Source organism: Hypanus sabinus, chromosome 12, assembly GCF_030144855.1.
Source record: "Hypanus sabinus isolate sHypSab1 chromosome 12, sHypSab1.hap1, whole genome shotgun sequence".
Taxonomy (NCBI): domain Eukaryota; kingdom Metazoa; phylum Chordata; class Chondrichthyes; order Myliobatiformes; family Dasyatidae; genus Hypanus; species Hypanus sabinus.
This window is the reverse complement of record NC_082717.1, coordinates 88,059,139-88,073,527: the sequence shown is the minus strand read 5'-3', so window position 1 is coordinate 88,073,527 and position 14,389 is coordinate 88,059,139. Positions and strand designations below refer to the sequence as shown.

The window sequence follows — 14,389 nt, the reverse complement described above, 5'->3', positions numbered from 1 at the left end:
TTCAATCAGCTTGGATCTCCTGGATATCAGATGAAGACCTTGTTCTATTAAAATTGTGAGAGCTGATCACTGCATATTGAAATAAACCATTCTTTTCCATTCTACACTCAGTGGAAGCGGGGTGTCTTTTGGACTCGAGAATGTCTAAGAAGACTGTATATACTTTTCTAGTTTTCATCCTAGAAGCAAAAAGATTATAGTGTAGATTAATGAGGATGTTGCCACGGTTGGAGATTTATAGTTATTAAGAGTTTGATTTGTTTTAGTGATTTCTTTGCAATTAATGAACAAGGATTTTTTCTCTTGGAAGGGAAGGTGAAGGCAGAAACCATCTTTACATTTGCAGGTGAAGCATTGTTATTGATAAGGTTGTTGACTGGAAGTGGGAGATCTAAGACCTGAAGACACGGCCTTAAAATACAAAAATGTTTCTTTAGAACAGAGAAAAGGAGAAATGTCCTGGTCAGAGGGTGCTGAATCTGTGGAATTCATTCCCACAGATGACTGGTGGCCAAGTCATTGGATACATTTGAAGCAGAGGTTGATAGGTTCTTGATTAGTAAGAGCGTCAAAGGTTATGGGGAAAAGGCAGAAGGATGAGAAGACTCTACTCCACACCCCTCTACAACTCCACCTTACACCCAATTCTCTTCGTCTCCCCCTCTTCCCCACCTTCTCTTCCCCCCCCACCTCTACAGACAAAAGTTTACGCTAATGATATCACCAGCCCCCACGTCCAGTTTTGGGCCGTGTATCTCAGAAAGGATGTATTGTCATTAGAGAGAGTCCAGAGGAGGTTCACGAGGATGATTCTGGAAATGAAGCAGTTAATATTTGAAAAGCATTTGGCAGCTTTGGGCCAGTACTCACTGGAATTTAGAAAAATGCAGGCGATCTCATGGAAACCCCCATGAATGTTGAAAGGACTAGATAAGCTGGATGTAGAGAGGATGTTTCCTCTGGTGGGGGTATCCAGAACTAGAGGGCACTGCCTCAAAATTGAATGGTGACCTTTTAGTACAGAGGTCAGGAGGAATGTTTTTAGCCAGAGAGTAGTGAATCTGTGGAATGCTGTGCCACAGACTTCAGTGGAGGCCACGTCCATGGGTATATTTAACCTTACTGCTGCTGATTGCCCACCATTAGTATCCTGAGGCTTGATGTTAACCAGAAACTCAACTGGAGTGTCCGCCCAAGAGGCTACAACCACATATCAGAGATGGTAGGTATTATGTGCAAATGACTCGCCTCTTGATACCACAAAATCTTTCTACTATCCACAAGGCACAAGTTTTAAGTGTCTTGCCTGCATAAGGGCAGCTCCAACAAGGGGGGAGAAGATCCACATCACCCAGGACAAGACATCCTTTGTGATTTGTGCACCATTTCCTACCCTAAACATTTGCTCCCTCAGTAGGGTACAGAGACTGCAGCAAGTAGCATCTAGATGGGGAAGGTACTTCCCTGGGCTATTTCAGCTACCCCACCTTCTCAAGAGCAACTAAGGATGTGGAATCAATGCTGGTCTTGGTAGCAACATCCACACCTTGAGAAATAAAGTAAAAGCCCTTCCTGATCCATGTCTTCTATTATTCCATTGTGTGGTGAGCAATAACTTGCTTTGAAAACAAGCATCTTGTCCAAATTGGTTAAAAAAGGAAATAAGTATCTTGTTGAGGGAGGGAATATCTGGGTTGGGTAAATTTCAAACTACAGAGTTCTGGGGTATAAAGCTGGTGACCACTTGCCCTCGCACAGCAGTGATGGGATCATGTGAAATTGCCTTGTCCTTACATCAAACTTGATAGCACCGCAAAGCAAACATGTTGAATTTAAATGAAGTGCGGTGTTTCACATGCCTCTTTAAAACCAAGCAAATACCAGAGAAAGTAAGTGCCAGTTCACTGTTGTTTTACTTTTTTTTTAACTTGTTCTTTGAGGGTTTCTCCAGTTATACTGTATGTCATTCTCTTTGTTCTTCAGTGTGCGACATATCACCTGCCCATTGTTGATTCTCCATGCAGAAGATGATGCTGTCATCCCCTTCCACCTAGGAAAAAAGGTAAGTCACACCTGTAGTGATCGTTCAAGATCGCTAGATTCTGGTTTGGTTCCAGAAGACTGCAAAATTGCAAATGTCATTCCACTCTTTAAGAAAGAAGGAAGGCAAGGACAGGAAATTATAGGCTGGTAAGCCTTCAAAACAGAGGTTGATGTGTTCTTAATTGGTAAGGGCATCAAAGGTTACAAGGTGAAGGCACGAGAATGGGGTTGAGAGGGGGTTCAGAGGGATAATAAATCAGCCATGATAAATTGGTGGAGTGGATTTGATGGTCCGAAGGGCCTAATTCTTCTCCTATGTTTTATTGGGCTTTAATGAGCTAAATTAATTAAATTATTATTTGCAATAATATTCCGGCTGCCAAATTCCATTCAAAACCTCCAAAAAGAAATAGAAAGGAAAAGCTCTGAAAATAAATTCATCCAAAAGCTTAACCCTCTGAAAGAGTTTTAAGATTATAGTCATATGAGAGAGGAAGATTTTAACTATTCTAACTCCATCTGGGAAAAGGTTCTCCTTTGACCATAATGGGGATGTATTCTTTAATCAGACAGTCCAAGACAATACAATTGCTTGATGACACCAGTCTTCAGAAATTGTGCACAGTAACTTTCTTCATTTAAAATCCATTTTGAGATGATCTGAGCTTTTAACCAATTGTGGCCATTACTCTTCAGAAAGTGTGTGAAATCTTGGACGGGGTGCAAAGAAATTGACTGGAATAAGAATAAGAATTTACAGTCATGCACATTGACTAAAGAAACACAGCTAATTACTGCAAGATAGGAATAATTAATGCAAAAGATTTGATAGAGGTGCTTAAAATTAAAAGAAGTTGTTTAAAATGTTGGAATACTCAGCAAGTTGGGCAGTATGTGTAGAGATAGAAACTGAGTCAATTTTTCTTGTCAGTGACCCTTCACTAGAACTGGAAAAGTGAGAAAACAAATATGTTTTAAGTTGCTGAGAGGGTGAGGGTTGAGGGAGAACAGAGAAATCCTGTGATGGGGTGGAGACTGAGGTTGTCCAATTACTTGGGCGATGTTTAGTCCCAGCTGATTGGGAGGAGTTATAAACATTAGGAGGTGAATGCATACAGTAGAAAAGAAAATGTGCTGGAAAAAGTGAGGATTAACAGTTACTGCAAACCTGAAATAATAGAGGGTGCTAGAAATACCACAGTAAGAGGTAAATCTGTATTAAGGTTACAGGTGCATCAGAATTGGCTAATTCTGACACAGCTTATTTTGATTTTCAATATCTACTTGGACACCCAAGATGCATGAGCTTCCTGCTACGTTCACCACCAACACCCCTTGTGAGAGAGGATAAACAAATCGTGGATCTTCCATCCCAATGACCCTCCAAAACATAGTCTTGGGCCCTTACCTCACTGGAGAGAGTTGGTGAAGCATCTCCTGTTTCCTGTGGTGAAATGTACTGGAAGTGTTTAATCATCAGTGCTCATTTCCACTTCAGCGAAGTCTTCGTCCTTTAGTACCTGGCCTGTGGTGTGGATTGACAGGGGTGTTTATTATAAAGTCTGGATGATGATATTCCGAACCCTAGGTTTGAACCCATTTTGTTTCTCTTCAGCTTTACGATATTGTTGCATCTTCTCGAAGTAGCAGGAAAGTGCAGTTTATTCCCTTCCATAAAGACCTCGGCTATCGGCACAAGTATATATACAAGAGCCCTGAACTTGCTCAAATTCTGAGGTAAATGTGCACTTATTTTCTGGTGGTTATATGTTCTCCCTTTCCCCATATTGAGCTTACCCAAGGCTGTTGACCTGTTGCTCTTGGCTTTATCAGAGAGGGCTTGGGGGGGGAGGGGGGAGACCTGATAGAAGTTTGTGAATTATGAGAAGGATAGAATGGTGGTGAGTCTGAATCTTTTTTCCAGGGTAAAAATGCATTACGATGAGAGGGGAAAGATTTAAAGGAGATATGCAGGAAAAGTGTTCTTTTTTCACACTGAGCATGGCAGGTGACTGAAGCAAGCTGCCAGAGGAGTGGTGGAAGCAGACACAATTTATTATTATTTATTTTTTGAAATACAGTGTGGAATGGCCTTTCTAGCCATGTCACCCAGCAATTCCCCTGAATGACCAATTAACCTACCAACTACGTTTTTGGACTGTGGGAGGAAACCGAAGCACCTGGTGGGAACCCACGTGGCCACGGGGAGAGCATACAAACTCCATGCAGGCAGCTGCAGGAATTAAACCCAGGTTGCCCGTACTGTAAAGCATTGTGCTAACCACTAGGCTACCGTGCCACCCCAACTCTGCTGTTGAAGTGGTTGTCTGCAGCGAATTGAGGGATATGATCATGTACAAACAGAAAGGATTTAATTTAATTTGGCAAGATATTTGGCACAACTTGTTTCTGCACTGAACTGCTATGTGCTCTTTTAAGAGGGGGAATAGATTTTCCTGATACTTTGATTACAAAGCTAACTCTGCAGGACCATGGCATGAGGGACAGCTACCCTCTCGATCCACAATAATCAGGCCAGGCTCAAGTTCTTAATTCCCTGGTTAATTTGTTCACACTGCAACAAAGTTCCCCAAATACAGAGTTCCTTAATGACTCAAAAATCACAACTCGTAGATCAGTTATTCTACAAGTCGCATGTAATTATGTGAACTGATCATCCAGTGCAAATTTCACACATTATAGTCTTTTCACTAACTACTATTTGAGAACCATACCATGGTAGTGTCAGCGATTACCGATTGGGGTTCAGTTCCTTCACTGTCTATAAGGAGCTCTCTCCTGACTGAACGGGTTTCCTCCCACATTCCAAAGATGTACTGGTTAGGGTCAGTAGGTTGTGGGCATACTATATTGGTGCCAGAAGGGATGTCCCCAGCACATCCTGAATTGGTGTGGGTTGTTGACACTGTTTCGATGTACGTGTGACAAATAAAGCTAATGTAAGGGACTGTACAACTCATGTTCTCAGTATTATATATTTACTTTATTATTTATTATAATTATTTGCTTCTTTTGTACTTGCACAGTTTGTCTTTTGTACATTGGTTGCTGGTCAGTCTTTGTGTAGTTTTTCATTGATTCTATTGTACTTTGTTCTATGGTGAATGCCTGCAAGAAAATTAATCTCAGGATAGTATTTGGTGACAAATTATAAATTTATTTTCAACTTTGAACTTTAATCTTTATCTTTTTATATTTTATTTTGACCATTGACCAATGTCCAGTCATAACAGAATATCCTTTTGATTCATCCCATCAATCAGCGTCACACAAGGTCATTTGTAGCCAATATGCTTGTAGTTTTTGTAGCCACATTTACCTTTTTAAAAGATGTATTTTCATCGCCTCTTCCTGCTATGATGAACTGTTCCAGCAACAGGTCTGTAGCCCTGGTAACCCTCAGGTTCTGTCGGCTACGTAAGTCTAGGGAGGACAATCTCTGGCCCCACCAAACATATGAGATTGAGGTGCAGAACCTCCTGTTTGTGTGGATGCTGCGTAATGTGTTACCCTGTTACAAATCAGTACCATGAAATAACAGACAGTACACCGTATGCAATTAAACAATTTAGCTTTATAATTCTTAATTTGACTAAAGGGTCAGTAAAGTAAAACAAAAAGAAAAGGGCCCATTTCAGTGAAACAGTCTAGTGTGCACAAGTTGGAGCTCATGGTTTCCCTTCTGCTGATCCTCCATCAATTTTCCTGGGCTTTGTTGACTCCCGGCCCCACTCCAAGTTCACTCCGTTCTGGTGTCTACGACCTCCCCTTTCTGGCATCTTCTCTGTCCATCTTCCACCAAACGAAAGACCCAGATCCCCTCGGTGTCAGGAAAAAACACTTCCCTCATTGGACGGCTCGGATTCCAAAGCCCCAGTTATCTCGAACCGTAACCCAAACACTACTGCTACAGAAAGACCATTATATAGCAGTGAAACCTTTCCCAGGGTGTTACATTTGGAAAGCTCTCCATTTGGGGCCAGCAAATCAGCTAAGTTCTTCCCAACCTGCTACTCAATTACAGAATGCAGCAATGGGGCAGGGTATTAACATGTTTTGTGAGCTACACCAATATCCTAAGTGTCATAAAAATGTATCCACATCATACCGTTTAATCATTGTCCACCAACCATGCCATTGTCCTAGCTGAATAAGGCCACATAAGCTATCCAGTTGCAATCCCAAATGCAGGAAACCTAATGAATCAATTTTAAACTTCATTTTAGTTTATCCCCACTTTTCCATAAAGAGGAAAATGCAAAACTAAGGAAGAATTGGAGAGGAAAGAGGATGTCTGAGAGTTGCTTAAAATCAAAAGAGGGGCAAACTTGAGGAAGAGAGATTGTTTTTGCAAGAGGTGACATTCTTATTAAGGAAATAGCAATAGAAGTTATGAAGGTAACAAGAAAGGCTGATTTTTGGAAAGTGTTTAAGAACGAGATTGGAAGAATAAGCTTTAATGATTGTATCCAAAAATGTCTACAAAATGTGGTGGACATGGCTCAGCCAATCACAGGCAAAGCCCACCCAATCATTGAGCACACCTACAAGAGGTGCTGCCACAAGAAAGTAGCATCCATCATCAAGGACCCCAACCATCCAGGCCATGCTCTCTTCTTGCTGCTGCCATCAGGATGGAGGTACAGGAGCCTTAGGTCCCACACCACCAGGTTCAGGAAGAGTTATGACCCCTCAAACATCAGGTTCCTGAATCACCAAGGATAACTTGACTCACCTCAACTGTGAAAGTGAATCCATAGGTTGTGGAATCAGTTCAAAGACTTTACAGCTCATGTTTTCACTATTATCTATCTACTTAATTTTCACAGATTGTCTTCCTTTTTCAGTTTGGTTGTTTGTCAGTCTTTGTGGTTTTCCATTGATTCTATTGCATTTCTCTATTCTACTGTGAATGCCTGCAAGAAAATGAATCTGTAGGTAGTATACAGTGACATATACATACTGCGATAATAAATTAACTTTGAACTTAATGATAGAGCATAAATGTTGAGTTTGGAGGAAGAGAAAATGATTTTGAGTGTTAAGGTGGCAATTCCTGCTTTCCAGGGAATGTGGTGGCATTTATCAGGGCTTGGGACAGTGTTATGAAATAGCGTAAATCCCTTTTTTTTCCCCCCTGTTGATCTAGGGAGTTCTTAGATGATCCATCCTTTCATCATTAATGAGGTGCACCACGGTGAACAGATAACAACTTCAGAGCAGCATGAAGACTTCAGTCCTTGTCAACATTGAGTTACATTCCACTAAACTTGTTCTGTTTGAAGACAAAATAAAAATCATGATCTCAGAAATTTTATTTTTAGTCAGGTGAGAAGGAGCGCTGAGCTAGGTATAATAATAAAGCAAAGTAAAGGACATTAATTGAAATTTCAAGGAGTTTAGGTTTAATAAAGAAGTGAAGATGCTCATTTATTTTCTAGACCATTGTGATGGAATTCTTGTGTTAAGGTTTCCAAAATGTAAACATAAGTAAGGAGGATCAGGGTAATTTCAAATTATGATTCTTATCAACACACTCCATTTGTTGCTTCCAAATCGTGGATGATCTTAAACAGTACTTTTACTTTTGAGAGTGTAAACTTGTTGATGTGCCCTGTAATGTTGGTTTAATCTTCATGGTTCTGTTCCATTGTGAGAAGGGTTTTGTGAAGAAATATTGTTCATGTGAAGGTAATAACTATTCAGAAACTCAGATTGATGAGAACATCTGAAGGATTGTACCTTTAGGGAAAATTCAAGTGAGTCTGTCTTGATCTAGTAACTAGCTGTATTCAGATAGGTAGTTCTCTACAAGCTAGAGGTAATGGTCATATGTACTATGTCTTGTGAGCAACTTCCTCTCAGTATCCAGGCAATCTGAGTTTTGCTACAAAAAAAATGGGAGGTTGTGATGATACTATTCCAAGATAAATATTCAAAATCAGATCAACTGTTGAGCCTTGTGTGTTGTTGGTACAAAACTGTTGGGTGTCTGAATGAACTGTTTTTGTGAAAATTTTCATTGTCACATAGCTTTTGAAGACGAGCAGTGGGGCTTACTGTATCACCAGAACAAATCAAAATTACAATTAACTTGTCTAGCGATTAACTTGCATTGTGAACTATTATCATAGCCCTGCTGATGCACTGTAGTCAGTGAACAACGCTACTTGTATAGCAGTGATTATGTGAGATATGTTAAATTTACTGGTTGACTTCTGGGGCACAGTGTAACACTCTTTTAATCTTAAATTCAGTCGCTTTAGAATATAAGTACAGCGGCATTCATTATTGAACATGCTAAAATTCCTCTTAACACACTTCACTGTTATAATGAAGATTTAACTGGTAAATAGAAAAAGCCTTTGGTAAAGAAAGCAAACGCCTTGTGTAGAGCATAAACTTTATTTATTGAAGTATTTACATATTTGTCTAACATACACCTGATTTGATAAAATTAAAACATGAAAATGCTGGAAAAAAGAAAAAAATATAGAAAATTTAGAGAAGTGTAGAAGACCTGCTGAGATGAGTAAGGAAGAGTCAAGTATAGTGGATTCCTGTTGATTGGGGCATGGGTTAGTCATTACAGCTGATTATTGGGACAATTCTTTGTTTATTTAGGACACTGTGCCACTTAATTGGGACAGGAGATGGTCAGTTATGTGCACTTTTCTGACTGTTAGGCACTACATTTCGCTTAGAATGAACGAATGCCTGTGCTTGTGTTACATTATCCATTTGGGCTGATGGACACCGATTCAAAAAGCAATGAGCTTTGATCATTGTTTTTTTTATTTAAAAAAATTATTTGAGAACCTTGCCACAATAACATCTGGCACTAGCCGGAAAAATTACCCTACTGGACCAAATTAAAAGCCACCCCTCTGACACCATTCATCATCAGCTGGCAGAGATAACTCACTGAAATCTACAATTCCACGCTTGATACATCAGCAAAATAATCTGTGAGAAGAATGGGCATTGCAAGAGGGACAACAGGGAATATCCCAAAAGCAAAAGTGCGAAGGTAAAGATCCAGATGTTGAAGAGGTGCTCAGTCAGTGGTTTTCCATTGTAACTGGATGAGATGTGCATGTCAGTAGACCAATGTTTAACAAAAAAAGTCTAAGGAACTAGTTAAGAAGTTGGGACATGAAGATTTTTAAAGCAATAGATGGTTGGTTGACTCAATGGAAATGTGGGTACCACATTAAATTCTAGAAAACACACAGCGAGAAAGCTAGTGCTGAAATGCGGAAACATGAAAACACAAAGCTTCCCAACTTGCTACGAAAACTTTACGCAGTTGATATCGGCAATGCCGATGGAACAGGCCTTTTTTTATCATGCCACGTAGGACAATTCCCTTTGCTACAAACGTGCAACACTAGCTGGTTCAAAGAAAGCGATGGATCGCATAACGGTGTGTTGTTCAAATATGTCAGGAAGAGAAAAAGAAATTGTTGGTTAATGGCTAAAGTATTAAACATGCTTTAAAGGATTTAGAATGGGTAGTTTACCAATCAAGTACTATGCCAGCATACACTCGATGAATTCCTCAATTGGTAACCGTTATAAAATAGTTTTATAGTACAATTTCATTTAAATTCATAATTTGTTATTCAGTTTGTCTTTTTTTTATATATACCTTTTAACTATTTCCATGAAACTTCGGCTAATTGGAGCTGCCGCCTAACGGGCCGAAGCATATTGGTCCTGATATGTCTCAATTGACTGGAATCCACTATATATCTGTCACTCCTACTGAATCAGGAATCTGTCTTTCTCAATGCTGAATTTCTGGAAATGTTTTAGTAAAGATCTCACTGATCTACTTCAATGATGGAAAGGAGGCTTTCCTGTTCCACTGAAGATAATAACTAGCAAGTCTGTAAGTCATACAGCCTTGAGAAAAATATTTGATGAGTTTCTCTGGCTGGGGAAGTTGCATGGAATTTCACAGCACAAAATCAGGCCTTTTGCCTCATAGATGGCTTACATTGTTGTTTCCTTGTTTCATATCATCTGATCAACATTGTTACCCCTTTCTACCTCATGTGCATACTTCTGGCTGTGGTCACCCAGCAAGGGTTCTCCAGTAAATCTCCCTCTCGAACTGAATCTTTGCAGCTTGACTTTAAGCAATGATGCTAATAGAAATCAACATTATTTATTTTTCCTGAGTGTGTCTGGTAATGATAGTTAAATCATACTTGGCTTAATTCTTTGTGTAACTTGCAGTTTGCTGTTAATTCTTGAGCATTAACTTTACCCACAGTCCCCATTTGTTAGACCTGGAGTTTTACATGGGCAGCTGATGTCTTAACCTTCATAGTCATTTGTAGGCAGTGTAGACATTTAGTATAACTATCATTAATGATTTTTTGCCATTTTTCAAAACTATTAAGATGTTGTGCTTGGCTCATTGGTGACACTGTCACCTCATGTCAGAGTATTATGGATTCAAGCCTGTGTGCAGAGGGTGAATGCACTGCATTGACTGAAGTCTTTTGGATGAATTGTTAAACTGAGACTCTACACTCTCAGAGAATACTAAACATTTCACAAGTGGGGAAACATGCCCCTAATTCAGCTATGAAACCCACATGGGGTTAGTCATAACTAATAGGGTAATAATAACTGTGTAGTCAATAATAACTGTGACTTTTGGGTTTATGTTTATAAACTTGTAAATAATTCAGAAGGGGCAAAAGCAAAATAATGTGGGTGCTAATATCTGAAGTAAAAGGGAAAAAATGTCGTAAAAAGTCAACCAGCAGTTGTAGAGAAATACAGGTTTAATCAGTGTTGGCTGAGCTGATGAAACATTTACATAGCTCCTTTTTGTCATGGACAAAAAGACTTGCTTTTATCTAGGGTTCACAGAAAAGTCATCAAAATCAATTTGCTGCAATGAAAAATCTTTTGAAATAGTGACTGATCTGTCATAGTGGCAAATGACTTGCTGTGCAGCAAGGTTCCATAAATAACAATATGATAATGACCAGTCTAATTCTTTGTGAGATATTATCGTGCTGGAGGAGGGTTATTTTGTCCTTTGAAATAGTGCTGCCATGTGTTTCTACAAGCCGTTTTGTCCATAATAAAGCAGTAATTATATAAAAACTCTTCAAGCCAGCCAATTCTGATTAAACCCTCTACTGCCAGTTGGAGGAACATCACCTTGTATTCAGTCCTGATAGTTCTCCAGCCTGATGGCATAAACAATTTCTCAACTTCCAGTAACCAGTCACATCTGTCCTTTTTTGTTTTCCTTATCCCACCATCTCCCTCTCTTCCTTGCCCTCTCGATCTGCCCATCACCTATATATTCCTCCCATTGATTCCCTTCCTCGCTTCACTTCCTTTATTCCATGTTTCACCATCCACTCCTATCAGATTCTATTTTCTACAGCACCTTTAACTTCTGCCTATCACCTTCCAGCTTCTCATTCCCATTCTCTTACCAGCTGCTTATCACCCACCAGCTGTATCAACCATTTCTCCTCACCTTTTATATTGGCTAACTCCCATCTTTCTTCCCAATCCTGATGGAGTCTCAACTTGAAGTGTTGACTATCCATTTCCCTCCACAGGCACTGCCTGACCTACTTGAGTTCCTCCAACTCCTTTATGTTGCTTCAGATTTCCGGCATCTGCAGTCTCTTATGTCTCTCTGCTTAAACCCTGTACCTTGCCATACAGATACTCAGATCTTTCTGTTGATAGGTGTCAGATTGATGTAGCTGCTATTGAATCATACATCTCCGTTTTAACGGCATCACTATTCTGAGGAAGCCAAATCTTCAAGGGAAAGCTTTTACCTATTGACTTTTGCTTGTGGTTTATTCTAGCAACGTGACCTATTATTATCAGGTGCCACCGTTCTTCAACTGTTGCTTATGGAGTCAGTTACACCATGTTTAAATAAAAACCAGAACATGACCTTACATTGTAGTAGATAAGGCAGCTGAATCAGCAGATGATTTCATGATTAAACTGGCAGTAATCATTTGTAACATCACATCTACAGGTTTCTGATAGTCTACTATTGTGGCTGGATTAAGCATGGAGTCCATTTAAAATGTCTTGTTTTATAACAGAAAGGCTGTAGTTCTTCATAGATCCATCTCATTATACTCTTCATGAAGTGCTGCACTCCCCGCATGGCACTGCGTTATAATCACTATTTAATATCCAGTCTCACAGAGGGAAAACTTACTAATGTCTGTGCAAGTAATCAAAGTACAGGTGTTATACAACCAGGAAATATGTGAGAGAGTAGAAGGTGGGAATATTCCACAATATTTTGTTTTAGTTACTTGCAATCAGATTTTTCAGAGATCCTGAAAGCACATTGCATTTAGATGTATGAGCCATAATGGACTTAGAATTACTTTGTATGATCAAGACTGTTAATAATTGTAAGTTATTAAATGGAAGGTTGGAATCTACTAGGATAGTTTATGTAAATTCTGCACCCCTATGAGCATGTCAGTTGGACTATAGGGGAATAGAGGGTTAAGAGGAAGTGGAATGGATCAGACCAGCCATGTCTCACTGGATGCCAAAGTCTGCTGCAGATGCCCCAGCATGAAGCCTAATCAGGCTCCTGGCCTTTCATCATGAAAGATACACAATTTAGCTTTTAAAATGATTGGAACTGTGATTCTATTAAATGCAAGTTTCAATATTTTGAATCGTTTATTGTGACCTTCAGTGTAAAGGAGCCTCTTGAGCATGCATAATAAAAGCAGATCACTTGAAAAAGTGCTTCTCGTGTTCCCCATTGGACTTGTGTTCATGTTCTCATTAACTGCAGGAACTCTCCTGTTCCAGCAGTTTGTTAAAAGCTGTAAATGGGTCGTTCCCCCCCCCCCCCCAACCAGTCTGCTTTAATGTGGAATTAAATTGTAATGATATCTGCAATGGAACTTTAGGGCAATAATCTAATGTGAATATTGTTATCAGATTCTGCAGATGCTGGAAATCCAGAGCAGCACACAGAGTGCCTGAGGAACTCAGCAGGTCAGGCAGTACCTATGCAAAGGAATAAAGAGTCGAAGTTTCAGACTGAGACCTTTCATCAGAACCAGGCAGTTTACTGTAATAATAAACTTCAACAGGCACTCCAGGAGTTTAGCGGCCAAATCCATCAACACTGATGTGCACACAAGGAAGGAGTGTCAATAAAAGGGCCTTGCCAAAATCCAGGTGTAGGGAATGATTCTTCCAAGTCTCAGCCCAAAATGTTGACTGTTAGTTCCCCTCTATGGATGCTGCCTGACCTGCTGAGTAGCTCCAGAATTTTGTGTGCTTTAGTAGTAAACACTGGACAGAACTCGCAATCCCTCTTCCAGTCAAAGGGAACACTTCCCCTAGATGTCAGCAAGTTTTTAAATTATTCAGGGAATGAAAACTTAGATGTAGAAATGTGTAAGGGAAACCAAAACCAGGGACCATAATGAAAGCTGGTCATTAATAAATCCAGTAAAGAACATAGGAGCACATAGAGAGGGCTGAAAATGTAAAACTCAAGTCATACAAGTTCACCAATGAATATGCATTTAAAGGGAATGGTAGGTAAATATCCAACAGGCACAGAAATAGAGATACAGTGATGGTATTAGATGAAAAGCTGTGTGAAGTATTAGCACACTCTTAGACAAATTTACTCGTTTCTGTGCTATGAGTTGTGTGTTTATGTAAAAGCAAAGGAGTTTTGCATACTTACAATTACTAACGATATCAGTAACCTTTTATTTTGTTGCTATGTGCAGATGAGGAAGCAATTGAATGGTTGTGTAAACATCAAGTGTAATGGCATTTTGTGCAGTGTTGTGAACAGCCTAATTGAGAGGTCAAACAATTGCGTGATCTTGCACATTTTGTAAGCTGCTGAATCTAAGACTTTGCTTGAATATTAACTGAATTTATGTACTGTATATTTTTTAAATAAATAAAATCCTGAGCCTAAGATGACTTATTGTCTTATGTGACACCACACATTAAGGTCTGTGCTTTTGATTCTTAGGGGTTTATTGCACTGGACGATGGGGTGTGAATTACAGATTGAAATTCTTCCACAGTTGTGGGCAGAGATGCTCCTAACCATGCAATTCCTACAATAGTCTCCAAACCTTCCAATTTTTATACTGGTTGAGCATTCTGCCTGAATGACTTGTTTTTTTCAGATTAATGCTTTCAATATTGTAATACAATTAGTATTTAAGGTAAACAAAACTGGTTTCCTGTGCACTTAAATCCCACTGTTTCTGCATATTTTGGTACAAATTAGTAGGAGCTTCACAGACACAACCAC

At 39.5% G+C, this 14,389-nt stretch overlaps 1 protein-coding gene across 3 annotated transcripts in view; it reads left to right on the top strand.

The window, feature by feature from the left end:
• The window catches only part of abhd12 (abhydrolase domain containing 12, lysophospholipase), a 210,108-nt gene that overhangs the window by 152,434 nt on the left and 43,285 nt on the right, over positions 1-14,389 (top strand). For 2 of the 3 annotated variants that reach the window (XM_059986406.1, XM_059986404.1), the window contains 2 exons: positions 1,984-2,062; positions 3,659-3,780. In XM_059986406.1, coding sequence (XP_059842389.1) covers positions 1,984-2,062; positions 3,659-3,780 — 201 coding nt within the window. Of the gene's footprint in view, positions 1-1,983; positions 2,063-3,658; positions 3,781-7,213; positions 14,045-14,389 lie in introns of those variants that run through there. The other variant, XM_059986405.1, reaches the window with a different exon arrangement.